This window comes from Schistocerca piceifrons, chromosome 8 (genome assembly GCF_021461385.2).
Source record: "Schistocerca piceifrons isolate TAMUIC-IGC-003096 chromosome 8, iqSchPice1.1, whole genome shotgun sequence".
In the NCBI taxonomy this organism is placed as follows: Eukaryota; Metazoa; Arthropoda; class Insecta; order Orthoptera; family Acrididae; genus Schistocerca; species Schistocerca piceifrons.
Genome location: NC_060145.1, coordinates 456,678,194 through 456,701,662, shown reverse-complemented (window position 1 = coordinate 456,701,662; position 23,469 = coordinate 456,678,194). Strand labels below are relative to the sequence as shown.

General features: G+C 45.8%; 1 protein-coding gene across 1 annotated transcript in view; it reads right to left on the bottom strand.

Moving 5' to 3' along the window:
• Positions 1–17,281, bottom strand: part of LOC124712448 (mucin-1-like) — a 106,843-nt gene extending 89,562 nt beyond the window's left edge. The window contains exon 1 of the mRNA XM_047242743.1: positions 17,203–17,281. Within this exon, the coding sequence (XP_047098699.1) occupies positions 17,203–17,281 (79 nt within the window). The remainder of the gene's footprint in view (positions 1–17,202) is intronic.
• Positions 17,282–23,469: the final 6,188 nt, after the last annotated feature.

The window sequence follows — 23,469 nt, the reverse complement described above, 5'->3', positions numbered from 1 at the left end:
GATCTATGGTTGAACGTTATTGTAATCAAACATTTTCCATACTTTCTACGGCTAGCAATATTTCGATCGTCTAGATATTTCGAGTAAAGGACGAGAAGAATATTGCACGGCTTCCGAGAACAGTGTAGGTGTTAAGATACGTTCATGGCAAGTGGAAGATAGTTGATCGGAATTCCATCAAGTGCTCTGAAATTTTTATTTAAATCTTTATCAAAATTACTTAATGCCTTATTTGTATTCGATTAACTGTATTTATTTTATTTCTAATTCTTTACTGCATAATTTTAATAATTGTATTTGCTTTTCTATTTGTCCATCATCATATGGATGGATCAGACCGTTGATTACACTACCGTGGATACCTTACGAGTCACCGAATGATTTGTCACCAACAAATGATTGGTGGTGAGAGCGTTTACAAATAAGAGGGAATGAGTATAAAAGTTAACAAAAGCCTGCTGCGAAAGGACAAAGGATAGTATGGATGTGCCAATTACTATCCAATTACTATGGTTTCGTTCATTCAGAAAATATTTCAGCGTTTTTGTATCTCGTTTCGCCAAAGAAAGATAAAACGTAACTGTTCTCAAATAAATAAATAAAAATTAAACTGGCAGGCGCTCCCCTCGCACGTGACTATACGCACACGTGTCTGACAAATCCCAGCGACAGTTTCGCATGGCCGATTTGAGATCAAACACCTTTCCTTTCATTGGCGCTGGGAGGGTGGGAACGGGGCATTGTGGCCACGCCTCGGAAGACGACCCCTGCCCTCTTTGCCCCCGACCCTACTCTCAGGCTCTGGAGTTAATGTGTAGGTAATGACTCACACTTGATAGGCACCTACTGAACTTGGTTTAATTATACTAAAAATATTGTGCTTTGCGTGACAGATCGACAATTTCAAAGACTGCGGCGATTATTTGGTACCGCACCCTCGTAGAGTCAGCAGTGCTTGATGCAAATTATGTTTATTGATGTGATTCTTCAATTTCTCCAGGCGTATTTTATGACGAAATAAATCTCGGGTGAACAGCCTGGTATGAGTGTGCACAGGACATAATATTCCGGCAATCGACCACGTTGCCATCATCAGGTGCGCTGATACTTCACGTGGAGGAGCAGTGAGGTAGAGGAGTTGGGTGCTGTTTCATGGGGCCATTGTGTCCTAGCTCAGTCGATCCCTACACGTCAAGGTGAGCACACACACGAAAATTTTCCAACAAGACAAGACCTCCAATCTGCAGCCATGTAATTACGTGATTAGGACATTTAGTTGCTCGAAAGGGTCATATTTGCACTTTCCACACTAACATCCATGCACAGTCTGAGCGACTTTCCCACCAGTTTTTTACTGGAAGGGGAGGGGAAATGGGGATCTGGGGCCAGAGAGGGCTGGAGAATTTCCCAGTAAGGAGGAACTGAACTGGCGAAGGCTGACAAAAAGAAGTGTCCCTTTTCCCAGGTGGATGGGTGGGGATTTCTCAGAAGGATGTGTTATTCCCAGAGGGTCACAAATGAACCCCAGAAGGCCACAAATCAATTAACATAACAATAGGTTGGGCGGGGGGCTAATTTGCCCCTGAATGTATGCTTTCCCCTTAATGAATGAAAAAAGTGTGCCAGTACCTCTTTATACCATTAATGAAACAAAAGTAAATGGGAGCTGCATTGTGACTTCATGCATAATGAGCAGCAATAAGTGAAATTGTTCACTAGAGCAGATTCGAACAGGGATCTCCCGCTTACTAGGCAGTTCCGTTATCCTCTGCACCACCTGGACACAGTGCTTATTGCTTTTGCACAGACTATATCAGCACACATCCTGGCGAACCACACTCCCATCCAGTGCCACTATCAGCGTTCCACATCGATGTCCGCAATGCTTGCAACCTGAGATTCTCACGGGGGGTCAAATGTAACTGTGCATGCACACTGAAGGTGGTGGATTCATTGCCCATCAAAGTGAGTCTCTTCTTTCAGAAATGGCCTTCCCCTCTGTCCAACTCCTCCTCCTACATATAATTCCATTTTCTCCTCCCCCTCTCCCTGTTCATCTGCTCCCCTTTCCTTTCTCCATCCAACCCCTCCTCTCGTCTCTCTCTCCGCATTTCCTCCTCCCATATCTCCGTGCATCTCCTTCTCCTAATAGTAGGAGTTCCTATCTTTTCCTTCCTCATCATGGGCTATCCATCTCATCGTCCCTCCGTCCCTCCCTCCTACCCTCCCTCCGTCCTTCCGTCCCTCCGTCCCTCCATCCCTCCCTCCCTCCCGCCGCCCCTGCCTCTGTCCCTCTCTCCCTCCCTCCCTGTATGTGTGTCAAATGTCTGCAAACTATGTTGTGAACACAATTAGCAGTAAGGAAGTAATCAATTAAAACGCCATGCGTGATGCGAAAGTTTCTCACGCATCTCAGTGATTATGACGTCATATCTACAGACTGCAATACGTGTCGTAAAACGATATATTTTTCTAGATACACTCAGCAGCATGTATGGATGCTAGCTGCGAAATGTGTTGTGAATAGAGTTAGTAGCAAAGAAGTAGTAAGTTAAAACATCTTCCATGATGCGTCAGTTCTTCACACGGCATATCGAACTGTGTGTGCTGCAACAACATATTTTTGTAGCTACATTCAGTCGCAAATCTGGGTATCGTCTGCGAAAAATGTTGCGTACAGAGTTAGTAGCAACAAAGTAATAAATTTGAAAGCCTTCCGCGATGCGATAGTTTTTCACGCATTCAGTGTTTATGACGCCGTATTTCCTGAACAAAGTGTCGTACAATGATATAATTATTTCGGCACATTCAGTTGTATATGTGAATGCTGTCCGAAAAAAGTGTCACGAATACAGTTAGTAATTGAGAAGTAATAAATCAAAACGTCATGATTCATGTGACAGCTTCACTGCACGAACAAAGAAAATGTAGTAAGCGACAAGCTTTTTTTCCTTTCATCATTTTTTGTCGGTCGTCAGCGAGAAACAGTTTCGTTAAGGGTTGAAATTCTGTGTGAAGTTTGTTGTACGTCTCAAATACAGGATAACTACAGTATGGGTATTCTCGTGTCATGGGCTACAGTTTTTATTCACCCCCGCCCCTTATGTAAGTGAGTTGTTCTTACCCCGTCAGTAACTACGTTTACACACGACACAACCGAATTTAGGAAACCGTTTTTCGCTGTCATGTTTATATGTTAAGGTCCGAAGCGCACTTGGTATCCCAGTTTAATATGGCCTCTGGAAAACGGCTGATCCAGTTTCTGATTCAATCAACACATTCGTTACTTCTCTTCACTTCATGGTCAGTCTAATATTTCCTCTCCTCCTTCACCGCACAGTAAGACCGCTGAACCGTGCGTGGCTCGTGTTCGTGCCATCTCTTAATTAACATCCTGTTTTGCCATACTGCCTGTAGTGGCGTGGTAAGACAGCCAAGCCACTCGTAGGTAGCCGAAAGGCACGCGCTTAAGCTCACGCAGGCTGGCGCGAGGTCTGGAACAGTTAAGGGAATTAATAGTAGCAAATAAAGTACGTAGTTGATATAATACTTAACTTTAATCCATAATTGGAGAACATCGCTCTTGACGGTACATGTTTTATAATTTCAATATGGACTGGTAATGGCGCCTTGCTAGGTCGTAGCAAATGACGTAGCTGAAGGCTATGCTAACTATCGTCTCGGCAAATGAGAGCGTATTTGTCAGTGAACCATTGCTATGAACGTCGGCTGTACAACTGGGGCGAGTGCTAGGACGTCTCTCTAGACCTGCCGTGTGGCGGCGCTCGGTCTGCAATCACTGACAGTGGCGACACGCGGGTCCGGCGTATACTAACGGACCGCGGCCGATTTAAAGGCTACCACCTAGCAAGTGTGGTGTCTGGCGGTGACACCACACTGCCACCTCGTTATGTTCGTTTCAATTACTGGTGTCACTGAGTTGCTGCTTTGCCTGCCCGTGAGCGGCAGCAGCAGCGCTTATCGATATGAACCCTGCCGTATGATCTTTGCTGGACTGCTATTACTTCCCGGTCATCGTGTGTCGACGAGGGAGTTGGAACGTGCCAGCATTTAGTTCAGACCTGGCAGTGTTTGAGTTGGCGCGCGGCACAAGTTCAGTCGGGGTGCGGCAGCAGTGAGGTCCGAACCGCCATGACTCGCCCGACGGTTGCCGACACACATGATTTGAGTGGGGGCGACTTTGGTTGGTCGTCGGTCGGTCGTCTTGTCGGACGACGTCTATTTGGCCGGCGATCGCTTATGGGTTGGCCGACTTTTGATTCGTTCCTGTTATTGTACAGGAACTGCCGTTAGCATCGTCTAGTTCTTTGTGACAGTGTTCGTGAAACTGTGTGTAGTTTGTGCGATTTTGATTGACATGTTATTTTAAATGTTGTCAGAGTACTGGCTCCGAGGAGTCGGTCGGCTGGCATGGAGCAGTGAGGAATTCTCAAATGGTTCAAATGGCTCTAAGCACTATGGGACTTAACATCTGATGTCATCAGTCCCCTAGAACTTAGAACTACTTAAACCTAACTAATCTAAGGACAGCACACACATCCATGCCCGAGGCAGGATTCGAACCTGCGACCGTAGCGGTCACTCGGTTCCAGACTGAAGCGCCTAGAACCGCTCGGCTACTACGGCCGGCCTCGAAAGTTGGGTTTTGATTTAACCTACCAGCACGTCAAGACTGTTCACATTGTGTCGTTTGGAGTTCACTGTCGGCTGTTGGGATATTCCCGCGAGCAGCAACGTGGTTTTCAAGTTTGAAAATTCTAGCCACCCTCCGGTGGAGTTTCACTGTATTTGGTTATTTGAAGTGCACCAGCGGAATCTTCTGCCTCGAGGCTGTTAACGTTCCGGTTACCTGCCCTGGGCGTTGACGTAAATTTCAGGCAGCGTAGTTTCCTCATCGTGTTGTTGCTGTCCAGCATGGTGTGTAGTTTGACAGCTCCGTGTATGATTGGTTGTGGGCGTCAATATCTTCTACACTGTTCAGTTGCACTCCCTGTTGTGCCCTGGTCGGGTGAAGTGGAAGTTATCTTGTCGGTGGTTCCGCTGACTGTTGGTCGGTTGGGTTGTCGTCGGATCGTGAACGGTTGGCCCGACTGCCTGTCTCATCTAACCGAACGTTAGTGCTTGAATTACAGGCCGCCCCTCGAGCATCTGCGTGCCCTTGTGTGGACTGCCTTTTTTTAAAAATTTGTTTTTACTGTTGGTACTTGTATGGCATCTAGCCGGTTTTGTGTTTTAAGTTAGAGTTGTTTTACTCTTAAGGTCTTCAGCCTAGTTCAAAGTACTGTTTCAAGTAAGCCCTTTAGCATTTAAAAATAGTGAATTTTTAAGTCTTCGGCCTTCAGCCGAGTTGAATTTAACTTGTTTACTTCAACCTATTGAATTTTTCAGTCTTCGGCCTTCAGCCGGTTTGAGTTTCAGTTGTTTGTTCTTAAGGTCTCCAGCCTAAGTTAAAGAACTGTTCTACCTAAAGACTTGGGTATTTTAATAAAAAAAATAATGTTTTGGAGTTTCAAGTGTTCGGCCTTCAGCCGATTTGAATTTAACTTGTTTACTTCAGCCTAACTAAAGAACTGTTTTAAGATAAGGCTTGCCTTTTAAATTTCTGATTATGCTTGCGTTTTAAGTTATTGGCCTTCAGCCGTTTCTAAATGAAAATGGCTTTCATCTGTATGTTTAAAAAAATTTTTTTTGGCTCTTGTAATGTTTGATCAAATAATAAAGTTGTCTCTTCGAGTGTAACTGACAGCCCCTTATTTTGGCCCCTTTCCACAATTTCTTTTATCTGCCCCGTCCTGCGGGTTAAGTAGGGCATTTCACCCACGTTAGCCGCATATCCTGAAAACAAGACGTAGCTTGACAACCCAAGCACATATTAAACCCGGTTGCGTTAACAAGGGAGCGATAATCGACTGCGAAATTGGGAAACCAGCAACTAGAAGTGGATTTCCAGAATCGATTTTGAAATGTTAACATGAGCACCCGGAAGCGATATTGGGAAATCGGTTTACGTAAATCCGGTTTTGGGAGCCCCATGGAAATAGCCTGAGTGATTCTTTCCAGACAGTAAATGATATTTGTACCAAGCGTGGTTGAAATCGTTCAAGTTGCTTAGGAGGAGATGCGGAACATACATACACTTTTACAATTTGTATGGGTCTTGTATGTTATTCGAGATTCTCATGTTGCTATGACGTTTGTGTTACAGACCCATGTGTGACACAGGCTTGAGTTTAATCCGTTGTAATTGACTGGCTTACTCACAATACATCCATGACTTAATAAATTATGCGAGTAGCACAATTAAATGTAGGTTCAGCTATATTTTGTACTATTCTCTCTCCTTCTTGCTTGCTGTGGGTGGCAAATGATTATGGAACTATAATCTTTCGAAGATAGTTCTGCAATTAAACGTATATTATTTCCGACTGAAGCGCATTTATGAGTTCAGTTAATATGATCCTCTGTCGCGTATGTTCTACATATCAGATTTTGTGTAAGTTTCCCTCCCGTGATTGAGCTAGATAAATTTGTGTATAAAAGCTACCATCCCGACTGACTGACTTCACTCCCCGGCTCACCATCGCGCAGCCCAACGCACTCAGGACAGAAACTTGAAGTTAGCAGAGGGTGTTGACCTTATACCGTATGCGTCGTTTACGAGGAGATTTTTTGAAATTCCATCGCTAAGGGAGCGAAATAGGGCTTGAAAGGTGTTTTGCAAATTGTCGCCATGAACGCAATTTTAAGGCTGTACCTACGGAAATTCGTATATGGTTTCTCGATCATAAGTAAAGAAATAAGTGTTTCAACATTTTTAGAAATTAGAATTTAACTCCTATGGGAATGATATAGTGGGTGAAAGCTGTTTTTGAAAATATATGATTATTGAAGGACTACTAAAGTATTTTTAAAGCTACATATCTGAAAACTGGTATCTGACTTCTGGGTTCCAAATTTAAAAAATCGTATTTCAGTGTTTTTAAAAAGTCAGCACCCAGGGAACTTAAATAAGGAATGAAATGTTTTATGGAAATATTTAATTGTGATAACATTTTTAAATTTTTGTATTTAGCTTCTCGATTAGAAATGAAAGAATTCGTGTTTCGCTGTTTTTGGAAATTCAGTCATTAAGGGGGTGAGATAGGGCCATTATCATCCAGCCCACACTGCAAAGAATAGAAAGTTGAAATTTGGAGATAGTGTTGATTTATACTGTAGATATCGTTTCAGAAAAGACTGCTCGAAATTTGACTGCTTAAGGAGGAGAAATAGGAGATGTCATTACGAGAGAATTTTCAAAGCTAAATCTATGAAAATTTGTATTTCGCATCTCAGCAAGATGAAAGAAAATATATGTTTCAGTGTTCTGGAAATTCAACCCCAAAGAGGATGAAATAAGGGATGAAAAATTTTTAAGAACATATTTCGCTATATGAAAACTCGTATTTGATTTCTCAGTTAGATATAAATAAATATCTGTTAGGGGATGAAAGTTTCTTTGGAAATGTCACTACGAGGACGCAAAAAGCACCTTTAGGAGAAGTATTGGACCCCAGCTCCCAGAATCGCTTGTTGGTCAGAACCACATTCGCAAAAGGACTTAGCGTGAAAAGTTCTGTTGCTACAATTTGTGAGCAACACAATTAAAGATAAAAAAAAGAAAGAAAAAGACCATCTTGGGACTAAACTAGTGTGCAAATAAATGCAGTTCAACTTAGAGATTCGATGGACCTGTTATGCGGCATGTTATGTGGTATCATCACGAGCTGTGTGGTTCAAATGGCTCTGAGCACTATGGGACTTAACTGCTACGGTCATCAGTCCCCTAGAACTTAGAACTACTTAAACCTAACTAACCTAAGGACAGCACACAACACCCAGCCATCACGAGGCAGAGAAAATCCCTGACCCCGCCGGGAATCGAACCCGGGAACCCGGGCGTGGGAAGCGAGAACGTTACCGCACGACCACGAGATGCGGGCTACGAGCTGTGTGAAAAAGGCTTATTAGTGACGATGAATTTTACACTACTGGCCATTAAAATTGCTACACCACGAAGATGGCGTGCTACAGACGCGATGACTGGAAGAAGATCCAGTGATATGCAAATGATAAGCTTTTCATAGCATTCACACAAGGTTGGCACCGGTGACATGAGGAAAGTTTCCAAACACAAACAGCAGTTGACCGGCGTTGCCTGGTGATACGTTGTTGTGATGCCTCGTGTAAGGAGAAGAAATGCGTACCATCACGTTTCCGACTTTGATAAAGGTCGGATTGCAGCCTATCGCGATTGCGGTTTGTCGTATCGCGACATTGCTGCTCGCGTCGGTCGAGATCCAATGACTGTTACCAGAATATGGAATCGGTGGGTTCAGGAGGGTAATACGGTACGCCGTGCTGGATCTCAACGGCCTCGTATCACTAGCAGTCGAGATGACAGGCATCATATCCGCACGGCTGTAACTGATCATGCAGCCACGTCTCGATCCCTGAGTCAACAGATGGGGACGTTTGCAAGACAACAACCATCTGCACGAACAGTTCGACGACGTTTGCAGCAGCATGGACTATCAGCTCGGAGACCGTGGCTGCGGTTACCCTTGACGCTGCATCACAGACAGGAGCGCCTGTGATGGTGTACTGAACGACGAACCTGGCTATACGAATGGGAAAACGTCATTTTTTCGGATGAATCCAGGTTCTGTTTACAACATCATGATGGTCGCTTTCGTGTTTGGCGACATCGTGGTGAACGCACATTGGAAGCGTGTATTCGTCATCGCCATACTGGTGTATCACCCGGTGTGACGGTATGGGGTGTCGTTGCTTACACGTGTCGGTCACCTCTTCTTCGCATTGACGGCACTTTGAATTGCGGACGTTACATTTCAGATGTGTTACGACCCGTGGCTCTACCCTTCATTCGATCCCTGCGAAACACTACATTTCAGCCGGATAATGTTGCAGGTCCTGTACGGGCCTTTCGGGATACAGAAAATGTTCGACTGCTGCCCTGGCCAGCACATTCTCCAGATCTCTCACCAATTGAAAACGTCTGATCAATGGTGGCCGAGCAACTGGCTCGTCACAGTACGCCAGTCACTACTCTTGAGGAACTGTGGTATCGTGTTGAAGCTGCATGGGCAGCTGTACCTGTACACGCCATCCGAGCTCTGTTTGACTCAATGCCCAGGCGTATCAAGGCCGTTATTACGGCCAGAGGTGGTTGTTCTGGGTACTGATTTCTCAGGCTCTACGGACCGAAATTGCTTGAAAATCTAATCACATGTCAGTTCTAGTATAATATATTTGTCCAATGAATACCCGTTTATCATCTGCATTTCTTCTTGGTGTAGCAATGGCCAGTAGTGTACAAGACAGAGACTTCTGTGCAGGCTCGTAAATATACACACGACTAGAACCGGGCAAGAGAGACTGGCGGCCCACCTGGGTTCTGCCGGCGTGTCGGCCAGCCGCCGGATGACCTCGATGAGGGCGTCGGGCTGCGTGCGCATGGCGTCGGCCCAGCCGCGCGTGCCCACGACGCGCGAGACGTGCGCCCTGAGGAAGGCGACGGCGGCGCGCGCCAGCCCGGCGTAGCGCCGCGTCACGGCCAGCACGGCCGCCGCCGCCGCCGTCTCGACGCGCAGCTGCGCCGCCGCCAGCCGCTCGCAGTCGGCCGCCAGCTGCGTCACGCCGTACCTGTCGGCGGCCTCCAGCAGCTGCAGGGCGGCGCCGGGCTGGCGCGGCGCGCGCAGCGTGTACAGGCCGGCGACCAGCTGGCGCAGCAGCGGGCCCGCCACGCCGCGCACCTCCACCTCCACCTGGCCGGCGCGGCTCAGCAGGGCGGCGAACACGGGGCTCCTGGCGGCGAGCACGGCGCGGTGCGCCGCCAGCCGCGTGCCGCCCGACACCAGCGTCACGACGGCGGCGTCGCCCGCGTCCAGCAGCGCCGACAGCTCCGCCGCCTCCTCCACTCCGCCAGCGGTCGCCATGGCGCACGGTTCGCTCAGCAGCCCTCTACCCTTACAGACCGATCTCTGTATCTGTCCAAGCCGCGGGCAGACCTGAAATAAACAACAACTGGTACATGACGTCTATCGTATGAAACAATGTAATGTGAATGCTACAGCCGGCCGAAGTGGCCGTGCGGTTAAAGGCGCTGCAGTCTGGAACCGCAAGACCGCTACGGTCGCAGGTTCGAATCCTGCCTCGGGCATGGATGTTTGTGATGTCCTTAGGTTAGTTAGGTTTAACTAGTTCTAAGTTCTAGGGGACTAATGACCTCAGCAGTTGAGTCCCATAGTGCTCAGAGCCATTTGAACCATTTGTGAATGCTACATAACAATGATGCCAGAGTAGCTGCAAATTTCTGTATACGGGGTGTTCGGAGGCTTCCGTTACAAACTTCAAGGAGGTGTAGAGGGGAGAGAGTACACAATATTTTTAATAGTGTTGTCGATGGGTGCCAGGAGGTGCCGTATTAAAACTCGTCCGAGCTTTTCAAATGAGCTATTCGCTTCCACTGCAGAGCTTCGTTCACCTCAGTCCGTGCCACAGGCCCCGCATTGCTGAGGCCACCGCCCCAGCGACCCGTGCAATGCAACGCTGTGTCTTGCCGGCCTTGTTCGCCCGCTGTAGAGTTGCGATTACGTCAGGATGGCTGCGCCAGCAGCCGACTCAGCAGCCTCCGTCCCCGTCGACTCCTCGCTGTTCCGCCTGGAGCCGTAGGCCGGTCCTGCTGCTGCTTCTTCCTCGCCTGGTGTAGCTGGGCACGCAGTGGCAACAACCGCCCCCGAACCTGCGGCCCTCGCCTTGTAAGTCTCCGGCGCGTGTCGGGAGACGAGACGACTGCCCTCGGTAGTGAGCCGAAGAGTGGCTGCGGACACCGCGTCGGCCTCAGACTGTCGAACCGACGACCCGCCGTGCACTGGGACGCTGTCGCCTCATCTGTTGCCGTGTCTCACCGGTAATGTGACAATCCCCGCCGTCCAGGAGAGCTGCCACACTTGAATGAATCTGGTTAGAAAACAACACCTATTTATATTGCGCACCTCTGTTCCGCTAACGCATCGCTCCCAATCACGTATGCCCCACACCCCGGTTGCGCCAGTGGGCCCCTTCTGCCTGTAGCTTGCGACATGCGAACCACTGCGTTTACGCTTTTCAGCCGTTCGATGGCCCCTGCGGCCTCCATTCCACGTCGCAACCGCTGGTCAGCGTAACTTGCTCCAATCCGGCACACACCTGGCTGTAACTTGTGCTCAAAATATCACACAAAACTAACTTTCCCAATCCTAAACGGTGGTGCCGCTACGATAGGAACCCACGTCCAGATATGCGACACAACGTCAAAGCTGTAGGCGCTGGCGCTTGTAAATCCCTGTGCGTACAGGGTGATTCTGTAATGACGTTACAAACGTTAGAGGACGATGGAGAACGATAGATGTATGTCTGAAGTAAGGGTTCGTCAGCTCGCCCGGCTAACCGCGCGGTCCAACGCGCTGCTTCCCGAGCAGGAAGGCGTGCCAGTCCCCAGCACGAATCCCCCATGCGGATTACTGTCGAGGTCCGGTGTGCCATCCACCCTGCCTCCGCGAATGAGGGCTATTTCCCCCTATTGCGCCTCGGTTTGCTGCACAAACACTCCCTCCACGTCGCCATAATTATCAAGCAAACCAAACATTTGGGGTTACACTCGTCTGGTACGAGACGTTCCCAGGGGGTCCGAACCGCACAACAACTCAGGGTTTGGTGTGGGCCGGCGGTCGGGTGGGTGGACTGGTGTGGTGGGGTTGTGAACCACTGAGAGCTACGGCGGGACGAAGCCTCTGCATCGTTTCTAGGTCCCCAGTTCAATACTCAATACTCACACAAGGGTTCCCATATCGGGAAACGAAAGAGTCGAAACTTATAAGCGAAAACCGTTCTGATACTTGTAACAATGGAATGCATGTACTGGTTCTCATCTTGCTAAGATTGCAAGGTAGGCAACTTTCACAGACTGTAGTATGGACCAAAACAAGAAAAAATATATAGTGAAAATGAGCTCTAAAATGTACACCCTAAGAGCTATGAGCAGTTGTTCAATAGAGGAGATGTGTTTCACAGCGGCGACAATCAACAACCGGCCTGGCCACCAAGAGCTGTTGCAGGACGATTGATTCACGGATCCAGTTATATGGCTCCTTCAGTGTATAGCGATTTTACGACTATGACGAGTGGGGCGTGAAGATGGCATCAATGTAATGCCGAAACTGGTAGCACACAGAAGTTCATAAAATAAAATTAATTTCTACAATACATACAGCTGTTGGTAAATTATTGCATCAAGAATCAACAACTGCTCCGCTGTTATGCATTTTGCCTGCATTACAATCTCAGCAACAACGGTACCGGTACATGTATTCCACTGTCAGAGGTAACACAATGATTTTCGTTTGTAACTTTCGACTCGTTCATTTCCGAACCAGGGACCCTCATCTCATATTGATACATTTATCCTTCTCCACCATCCTCAAAAGTTTGTAACATCATCATGGAATTACACAGTATATACAAGGTGACAACAAGGTGGCAACACGGAAATCTTACGGAGATGCTTTGGGAGCTCAGATGGAAAGGATTCTACTGCTGCCATAATACATTGCTCGTAAAGACCACAAAAATAAGATACGAGAAATTGTGGCTCATTCGGAGGCATAGAAAGAGTCGTTTCTCCCTCGCGCTTTTTGCGAGTGGAACAGGAAAGGAAATGACCAATAGCGTTACAGGATACCCTCCGCCGCGCACCGTACGGTGCCTTGAGTAGTATCTACGTAGCTGTAGATCTAGCTGTAGGTGTAGATGTAGATCCAAAAATGCAGTACTGAGAAGTTTAATTACGTTACACTTTTTGTTTTCGTTGTGTGCTTCTACAATTGATGTTTCTAAAAATGGTTCAAATGGCTCTGAGCACTATGGGGCTCAACATCTTAGGTCATAAGTCCCCTAGAACTTAGAACTACTTAAACCTAACTAGCCTAAGGACATCACACACACCCATGCCCGAGGCAGAGTTCGAACCTGCGACCGTAGCAGTCCCGCGGTTCCGGACAGCAGCGCCAGAACCGCTAGACCATCGCGGCCGGCAGCTGATGTTTCTACTGATGTACTGGGGTATGTTACAATGTAGGTTATGTTTTTAGTTTTCTGTAGTGTGAGCTGTTCTGCAACCGAGCCCTGTTTTTGAACAGTGTGCGTGGGACACAGTACAGTATGCAACATGATACCCAGTATTTGGTCTCTGCGTAACTGAGAGAGAGTTTTCGGAAGATCGTTCCGTACTTACTTTTCAGGACGAGAATGTGTAAATGAATCTGCATCTCAGGTTAACTAAATTCATTTACTGGAAGACCAATCAAAATATATATCGAAAATCTAGAAGATCTACATCTGAATATCGTCATGTTTCTTCATGTCTGCCCTATACTTATGCTATTTTCCCACGCCCGGGTTCCCGGGTTCGATTCCCGGCGGGGTCGGGGATTTTTCTCTGCCTCGTGATGACTGGGTGTTGTGTGATGTCCTTAGGTTAGTTAGGTTTAAGTAGTTCTAAGTTCTAGGGGACTGATGACCATAGATGTTAAGTCCCATAGTGCTGAGAGCCATTTGAACCACTTATGCTATTATGCTACACCGACACCTTTCATCTTAATGAAAAACATTTTTTTTCACCTGTAAAATGTGAGTCAAGTGTTTGAATAGAAAACAAAAGTAATACTATAGCTGAAGGAGAGCGTAGGCCTGCTGCGAAAACCTGAAAACTTTCGCTACCAACTTGTCGCAGGCACCATTCTGGTGACAACCGTTGCACGTACTGTTCCTTTGCTGACCACAGTGCTACCACGTAGAGACTAAACTGAGTCAGAAGTTGGAGCAGGAATTATTGACTGAAAGTGCGGTGAGGCACTTGGTGCACGAAAACAGTGCGAGAGTAAGCAGCACAACAAGTCCACCGGAGCAGCTACTCACCCCAGAGTGAGGGAAGAGTGACGTCAGAAAGTGTGAGAGCCCTGAGTGCAGGGGCGGCTCGGCCTCGTCTCTGGCTCTGCTTCTCGTGCACCTACTGGCTGGCTGCCCGGGCCGCCTCACCTCACCTCCTACTTCACTTCTGCAGGTGTGGCCGCAGTGAGGTGACGCGTCTCAGCTTATCGCTTATCTCGGCTGTTCGCCTCAAAGTGTCAGGGTCCGCTAATCACAAGTGCGCCGTGAGAGTACGCTTACGTGATCTGTCTACGAATACCTCTGATATTCGAGATTGCGAAATGTCAAAATATGTTCCCTATCACATTCAAATATTGTACTATGTCACCGAAAATTTTGTCCCGGTCAGAATTTGAACAGCATCGAACAGCATGTTTTTCATTTTCTGTGGAATATGTTGATATGTTCGTGATACTGTTTCTTGGTCAGTTTTGTTTGACTCAGGTGCATATTACGATGTGAAGTGGTCAGAGCGGGACACATTTCTAGTTAACAATTTATATATGTATATATACACACTCCTGGAAATGGAAAAAAGAACACATTGACACCGGTGTGTCAGGCCCACCATACTTGCTCCGGACACTGCGAGAGGGCTGTACAAGCAATGATCACACGCACGGCACAGCGGACACACCAGGAACTGCGGTATTGGCCGTCGAATGGCGCTAGCTGCGCAGCATTTGTGCACAGCCGCCGTCAGTGTCAGCCAGTTTGCCGTGGCATACGGAGCTCCATCGCAGTCTTTAACACTGGTAGCATGCCGCGACAGCGTGCACGTGAACCGTATGTGCAGTTGAAGGACTTTGAGCGAGGGCGTATAGTGGGCATGCGGGAGGCCGGGTGGACGTACCGCCGAATTGCTCAACACGTGGGGCGTGAGGTCTCCACAGTACATCGATGTTGTCGCCAGTGGTCGGCGGAAGGTGCACGTGCCCGTCGACCTGGGACCGGACCGCAGCGACGCACGGATGCACGCCAAGACCGTAGGATCCTGCGCAGTGCCGTAGGGGACCGCACCGCCACTTCCCAGCAAATTAGGGACACTGTTGCTCCTGGGGTATCGGCGAGGACCATTCGCAACCGTCTCCATGAATCAGGGCTACGGTCCCGCACACCGTTAGGCCGTCTTCCGCTCACGCCCCAACATCGTGCAGCCCGCCTCCAGTGGTGTCGCGACAGGCGTGAATGGAGGGACGAATGGAGACGTGTCGTCTTCAGCGATGAGAGTCGCTTCTGCCTTGGTGCCAATGATGGTCGTATGCGTGTTTGGCGCCGTGCTGGTGAGCGCCACAATCAGGACTGCATACGACCGAGGCACACAGGGCCAACACCCGGCATCATGGTGTGGGGAGCGATCTCCTACACTGGCCGTACACCACTGGTGATCGTCGAGGGGACACTGAATAGTGCACGGTACATCCAAACCGTCATCGAACCCATCGTTCTACCATTCCTAGACCGGCAAGGGAACTTGCTGTTCCAACAGGACAATGCACGTCCGCATGTCTCCCGTGCCACCCAACGTGCTCTAGAAGGTGTAAGTCAACTACCCTGGCCAGCAAGATCTCCGGATCTGTCCCCCATTGAGCATGTTTGGGACTGGATGAAGCGTCGTCTCACGCGGTCTGCACGTCCAGCACGAACGCTGGTCCAACTGAGGCGCCAGGTGGAAATGGCATGGCAGGCCGTTCCACAGGACTACATCCAGCATCTCTACGATCGTCTCCATGGGAGAATAGCAGCCTGCATTGCTGCGAAAGGTGGATATACACTGTACCAGTGCCGACATTGTGCATGCTGTGTTGCCTGTGTCTATGTGCCTGTGGTTCTGTCAGTGTGATCATGTGATGTATCTGACCCCAGGAATGTGTCAATAAAGTTTCCCCTTCCTGGGACAATGAATTCACGGTGTTCTTATTTCAATTTCCAGGAATGTATATAACAGGTGGCCCAGGCATGCCGTCCCCCGTTGATGTTAGTTAAATCCGGTACCACAGAAGCTGAAAGGTTTGCCTAAGCAGAAGGGGACTCCACACCGACAGGGAGGAGACCTTGCTAAATGTAAGACTGGCGCTTGACGACAAACACTTTACAGCTTTAATTGGTCCTATAAGTCGCCACTAGAAAACTTGCTTGCTGTAGGAGGGGTGCTGGGTTCAGTTCCTGGGCTCGAGAAAGGTGTCTGTATTCAAGAATGATTGTCCCTGACCAAAAAAATACGCACAGGGGCCAAAACATATTAATTATCTGTATCAAGGCATATCAACTATGACAGCTACTTTATTAACATCACAAAATACGCCAGTTCGTGCTTCACAATTGGCAGCATTACATAAATGCTATCATATCTTTGATTGCAATAAAGAACAATGAATATAATGAATATCAGAAATGATGTTTCTTTAAAGCTACGTCATAGACCGACAGATCTTTGTAACTGCATTATTCATAATAGAAATGTTCGAATACATGTCTGTCTCGCTGGATGCATTGATATAAGCGCCTCTTGGTGTTAGTATGGACACCACTTAAGATTACTGCAGATACTGAAGTGGAAGCATGGCGTATTCATTCTTTTAACACATCTGGATTTTTCGGTTCCGTTTCGTAAACCGTGGCTTTGTTATAACCCATAAGACAAAAATGTAAGGGCATTAAATCAGACAATCTCGTTGGCCATCGAATGCCGACCATCACGACCTAGCCTCCGTTTGGGGCATACATTTTAAGATATTCGCAAACTCCACACAATAATGGGATGATGCATCATCTTGCTGAAACCAGTGCCTCACAGGTAACTGAAATGGGATGTCTTCTAGGAGATGCCCAAGATTCAGCTCATTCTGTAGGAATTGCAAATACAGCCGACCAGTTACTCTGGAAACCAAATAAACTGGTCCGGTAATGTGGTCTCCTAGAATGCCGCTCCATAGGTCAACACCCCAGAGCTCTTCAATGTGACATGGTCGTAGCCAGAGAGGATTTGCAGAAGCCCAGTAATGATAATTGTGTCTATTGACAGTGGTATCATTGGCGAAATAGCACTTATCTCCGCATAAAATCTACTTGATGAAAAGCCGAATTTACGGGTATTTTATTTACAAGACGTCTGCAGAACGATACCTGATTTTGGAAATCGTTTGCATATACCTGTTGGTGATGCCATTTTCGTTCCTCTAGAATTCTCTTTATCGCAGACGTCGAGATCCTCAGGTGAGCTGCACCTCATCTTTGTACTAACTACGATGAGAAGTAGATATTACTGGGCGATATCTAATGACTTTCATAATAATGTTCATATTATTATTATTATTACTATTATTATTATTATTATACCTATAATTATAATAATAATAATACTATTATGGTCATTGATTTTTGCCCACATACATAATGAGGGTGAAATAAACGATTCCATATTTTTGCTTCATGTAAAACAGCTAGTTTCATCGAATATTGTTATGTGGACATTTGTTATGGCCTGCAAATTCCTGTGTGAACTCACATATTTAAATGCATTGTAAGTATATTGTTCGTATTCTACTTTATTTTAGTCTGCGCCGGTTTTTTGTGATTTCTCGCATTTAATGGAGAACTGCATGCTATCAGAATTTTACAGAACTGGCATTCAACTTTATTATATCATGGCATGAGTATGTATTTCTCCCCTGAATAGTGTTGCTTCTTGCTGACGAGTATGATTTGCACTATTCATGACAGAGTACATAGTTACTATGCCCTGTAATACTATGCAGCAAAAATATTATATATTGAAGTGCCTATTTATGCATATGATAATGTGGTATAGTGTGAATGTACTTCCATTGCACTGTATGTTACTTCATTTAGTTAACTCTAGTTGTACAGAATTTGCCAGTAGATCCAATGATGAAAGTATGAAAGTGTATTATTTGATTTTAAACTTTTATTGAGTGAGAGGATGATTGCAGGAGACTGATTTCTGTTAAAATGTGTTGTTTCTAGTACCTGTTAATAACAAGTGAAGGCGTTTGGGTAACTATTGTCGCCTTTTCAAGCAGGAATGCCTTAGTCATTAAGTGTGGTGTCATTCACAGAAAGCAAAGTTGGAACCTCAAGATGGCGCTACAAATAAAGACAGTTCCAGCAAGACGCAGCAGCGAACCAGAAGCATCGGCATAGGCACGCCACAAGTGTTTCCTTATGCTGCCGCAGCCAGAAAATTTTTTATGTTCACTGAACATTATCTCACGTTAAAGACAATTAAACTCTGACGTTAAATCATTGTCCTGTAATATGTTATATACGTGTCAGCAACAGCATCCATTTCATGCCGTACATGTGAACACTACTTGTTTGCAAAGTTAAGTATTTACCATGTTCAAGTTTTCATAAATTGCTAGTAATCTGTGTGAGTTGTATCTCCTCAAACTCCTCCTGAACTAGACTTGCTACAATACACAACATCATCATTTGTAATTAAGAGCTTAATACTGAGCAGCGAGCAAGCACTGTGACAACTTATGAATGTTACCTGACACTTTCAGTAACATGATGCAGATTACGTTTACCGACACAGCACGCTGCGTAGAAAGATTAAAAGAAACAAGCAGGAAACTAACAAGAGAGGCTTATCAATGTTCCTGGTGCAATGGTCACTTATTATGTAAATTGAAGCTGGAGGTGAGAAAAAGGATAGGAAAGGGAAGGAACTATTCCTGTCAGCTGCATCGGGACTTCACGTGGAACCAGGAGCAACAAGTGAAAATGAGTGCCGGACGTTGATTCGAACCCGGGATCTCCTGGTTACTAGGCGGTTGCGTCAACTGCTGCTCCACCTGGACACAGTGTTTACCCCCACTGCGCCGACTATCTCTGCACGCATCCTGGTGGACCACACCCCCACCTGTCAACAGCTCCGTCCCATATTCTCTATGCTTGCTGCTTTGAGATTCCTCCATTATCCAGACGTACTTGTTCATCCACGCTAAAGATGGCGGATTTATTGCCCATAGAGACGAATGAACTATATGAATCCATATTGCCTCTTCTTTCAAGCATGTATGAAACTACAGACACCACACTTTCATATAACAATGGGCACCTCATCTGCCCCTTCTTTCTTTCTATCCGAAATGTACTTTTGTAATACAACATTGCAGTTTTAAGTTCCTGGAAAACAATGAAACGGATTAAAGTGGCCAAGTTCCTTTCTCAACGCATGAAAGAAACTCAAGTCCTCCTATAGTAGAGTGAATGTGCTATCGAATGGAAAATATCTTAATTTAATACTAGCTGAGTAACACAAAGCTCCAGTGCCAACATCTGATTTACTACACCAGTGTACAGCCCATAATCGAAGAAAGACAAATTTTATTTTGCAGAACAGATTAAATGGGGTATTATTTGGAGGCAGTTTACCTACATAACAAAGAAGAGTAAAAACTATACTTTTCTCTCACACATAAGTCAATATGAGAATGCTATATGACAGGAAATAGTTGTCAATAAACACTGCATTCTTAAAGTGGGTAACAGGTTTCTTTTTTTTTCACGAATTTCTTTCAACAGCAGATATATATAAAGAACTGCTAATTTTTGTTCATTGTGCCACAGATGTAAAGTCAAATATTGTGAATATCTTTCATTTACATATTTGTCCTTTGAAGATTTAATATAATTAAAAAGAATACAGACACTGACATACAGGGTGCGGTGCTCCACGTTTGACGCAACCTCTGTCTCCATCGTGCGCAGCCTGCAGTAGTCAGTTGGAGTGCTGGCATCAAGGAGCAGCGTGGGAATTGGTAAATCAGTACATTGTGTTTACTTTCCTAGCGTTCAGGCTAAGTTTGCTGAAACCTTTATAAGCAGATGTTAATGACACGTCAGTCTCAGGTGCTAAATGTTGGATCGATTGTCTCAGACATTTTCCAAGGTCAGTCTTCAACTTATCTAATTTATTCCCAATTAAAACCTACACTCCATCTGCCACACTGTGCAGCCAATGTGCTGGGGCTCATGTGGCGATTAGAGCCAGGTCAATTCTTCCTACCTACAGCAGATCTCGACTTTACCCTGCAATATAACAATGATGTGCTGTACGATGTCATACCTGACCAAACAGAAAGAGAATAGAACACTGACAATGTCTCTTTTGTATTTATGTTAGTGTCTCAAATATGCATTGTGGTGATTGATCTGTAACTTAGCTCGAAGTCTAGGTTACCTTGGGAGGTGATATTATGGTTGTGATTGACCGAGTTAATCGTAGAAGCCTGTCTGTGATGTTATCGGTTCCCTTGTAATGCCAGAGACTGTACGTGGAACACCCATGTTTTTACAAATATACACAGAATGCAGTAACTTTGGTTGGATTGGGTAAGAATGGGACGGAAACTCAACCACAGCTTTTTCAATGGACCTTAGCGACTTGGCAAATCATAGCAAACCCAAATCTAGATGGATGGACAGGGTCTGTAACCTAGGCCTCCGAATGAGAGCCTAGTGCCTCGACAATGCACTACCTCGCTAGGTGTTTTCTTTGTGAGAGAGACAGTGAATGATAAATTGTGGGCAGGAATACCAGCCTGAACTCACCTAACTTAGGATGAAATGCCTGGTTAAATCCGCAGGACAGAACAGGTATTGGAATTGTGGAAAGGGGCCAAAAATGAGCGGCTGTTAGTTACACTCGAACACATATAACTTTATTCAGTTGCCCAAACATTACAGCGAAAAATTCCGAGCTTAACTATTGACTGAATACGTCACACAATGTTATTGCTTAAGGGTACAACCTCTTTAATTTTTAAAACGGCTGAAGGCCCATGTTATAAACACAACTACATTAAATTTCAAAAGACAGAAAGCGCAAGGTTTTATCCTTAAATAATATTTCAAATGAGGATGAAGGCCCAAACAATCCAAGACTTAACAAGTAAGGAATTTTAAATAAGGAACTTTCAATTCTAAAATGGCTGAAGGCTCATTATTTAAAACCCAACTAAAGGCATACAAATTCAAACCATCTGCTATGTGCCATTAAAATACACAATCAAACACCAATAAGCAAAGGCAGTACAGCGAGCGGCGCTCAGAAGTTTCCGGGGGTCGGTCTGCACTTCAAATATTAACATTCGCTTAGGATTCGCTGATGACATTGCTGTCCTGAGTGAATGTGAAGAAGAATTAAATGATCTGCTGAACGGAATAAACAGTCTAATGAGTACACAGTACGGTTTGAGAGTAAGTCGGAGAAAGACGAAGGTAATGAGAAGTAGTAGAAATGAGAACAGCGAGAAACTTAACATCAGGATTGATGGTCACGAAGTCAGTGAAGTTAAGGAATTCTGCTACCTAGGCAGTAAAATAACCAATGACGGACGGAGCAAGGAGGACATCAAAAGCAGACTCGCTATGGCAAAAAAGGCATTTCTGGCCATGAGAAGTCTACTAATATCAAATACCGGCCTTAATTTGAGGAAGAAATTTCTGAGGATGTACGTCTGGAGTACAGCATTGTATGGTAGCGAAACATGGACTGTGGGAAAACCGGAACAGAAGAGAATCGAAGAATTTGAGATGTGGTGCTATAGACGAATGTTGAAAATTAGGTGGACTGATAAGGTAAGGAGAGAGGTGGTTCTACGCAGAATCGGAGAGGAAAGGAATATGTGGAAAACACTGATAAGGAGAAGGGACGGGATGATAGGACGTCTGCTGAGACATGAGGGAATGACTTCCATAGTACTAGAGGGAGCTGTAGAGGGCAAAAACTGTAGAGGAAGACAGAGATTGGATATACGTCAAGCAAATAATTGAGGACGTAGGTTGCAAGTGCTACTCTGAGATGAAAAGGTTAGCACAGGAAAGGAATTCCTGGCGGGCCGCATCAAACCAGTCAGTAGACTGATGACCAAATAAAAAAAATGTTAATTTGTGTCTAGATTCCATTCTAAACTAGCAGTACCTAATAACTACTATTCAGGTGCTGTTGTCAGATCGATGTTGGTGACACACCTGCCTCCCTGATCCAGGAACACGGCGGATCACGAGCTTATGAAGATCGGCCATTCTGCGCCCGGCAGCATTGCGCAGGTGCATCTCAGTCTTAGTCGGATCTTTTCATTCAGCGTCCATTATGGTCCCTTACAAACTCCCTCACGTTCTTTTTTAAGTGTCTGAAAGATACCGTCGCGTCTGACTAAAGAAAAGGTGTCGCAGTTGGGTAGTAGTTGTAATCCGGTTGCCACATCGTTGTATATTGGGCACTCATAGATCACGTGATCAGTAGTGCCCCCTCAGCGCCACAGTCACACGCGGGTGTAGCCCATTTCGCAAAACGACATAAATATGTCAGATATGGTCCATGCCCTATTAGGAAGTGCAGCAGACCCCTACTCGGCTTAAAATAACCCATCTTTCCCTTGCGTCAGGCAACAGTTGAAAGACCCTCCGCTCCATTTCCTCATTTTCCCATAACTCTTGCCATAATTCCTCCCCTCTTCTTCTGATTGCAAATTTATCACCTATCTGTACCCCCATAATCTCCCTAGTCTTTACAATTTTCTCTTTGGTTGCCCGATACCATGCTGCATGTTCGCGGATTCTAATGTCTAGCCGACATAGCCCTATCAACACCGGCAAACTCCCCCCCCCCCCCTCCCCCAGGAGTTGTTCTGTACGCCACAACAGAACATAACACCATATTCCGCTGTACCCTCCTCACGGCCATGGCTGGAATCACCCTCGTGAGCCTGTGCGCCCAGACTGCCACCCCGTATCCTACTATTGAGGTTAATTTACTGTTGTGGTAAAGTCTGATTAAATCAGGTGGAAATGGAATCTTTTATGTCTAATGTTAATTAGATTATTTAAAACTTCCAAATATCGTTCAGCTATGGCATCCATATGAGCTGTAAAGTTCCATTTTTCGTCTATGATTACTCATAAGTATCGAGGCTCGCGGCACTGAAGAACTGGTGTTCCCTCTATCCTCACAGTGGGATTCCTAATTAGTCTACCTTTAACCAGTAAATATGTTGACTTATTTGGTGCGATCTTGTGTGTTTCTTTGTCTTTATTAATTCAATACAAAACAATGATTATTATACAAATAACCCACCATCTAAACTAATTAGTGGGCCATAATTAATACGATAACAGATGCAGCTTCTACTAAATTTGTGTCCGGCACTATTTCTGTGGACGAGATTAGTTTAATCTTCTACTCTAATGCTAGTCTATTCTGCAGCGTTGTAGGTGTGCCGAGCTAATCCCAATGGGCATGCCCCTGGCACTGGGCTTGGTCAATTACTTTGAGTCGCTGCAGACCCCAATCTTGTTAGCATTGTTAGTTTATATCTGCATTCTAACTTATACTTCCAATACCTAGTTTCTAATTGGAAGTGCTGTTACTGTTGATGAAATTTGGTA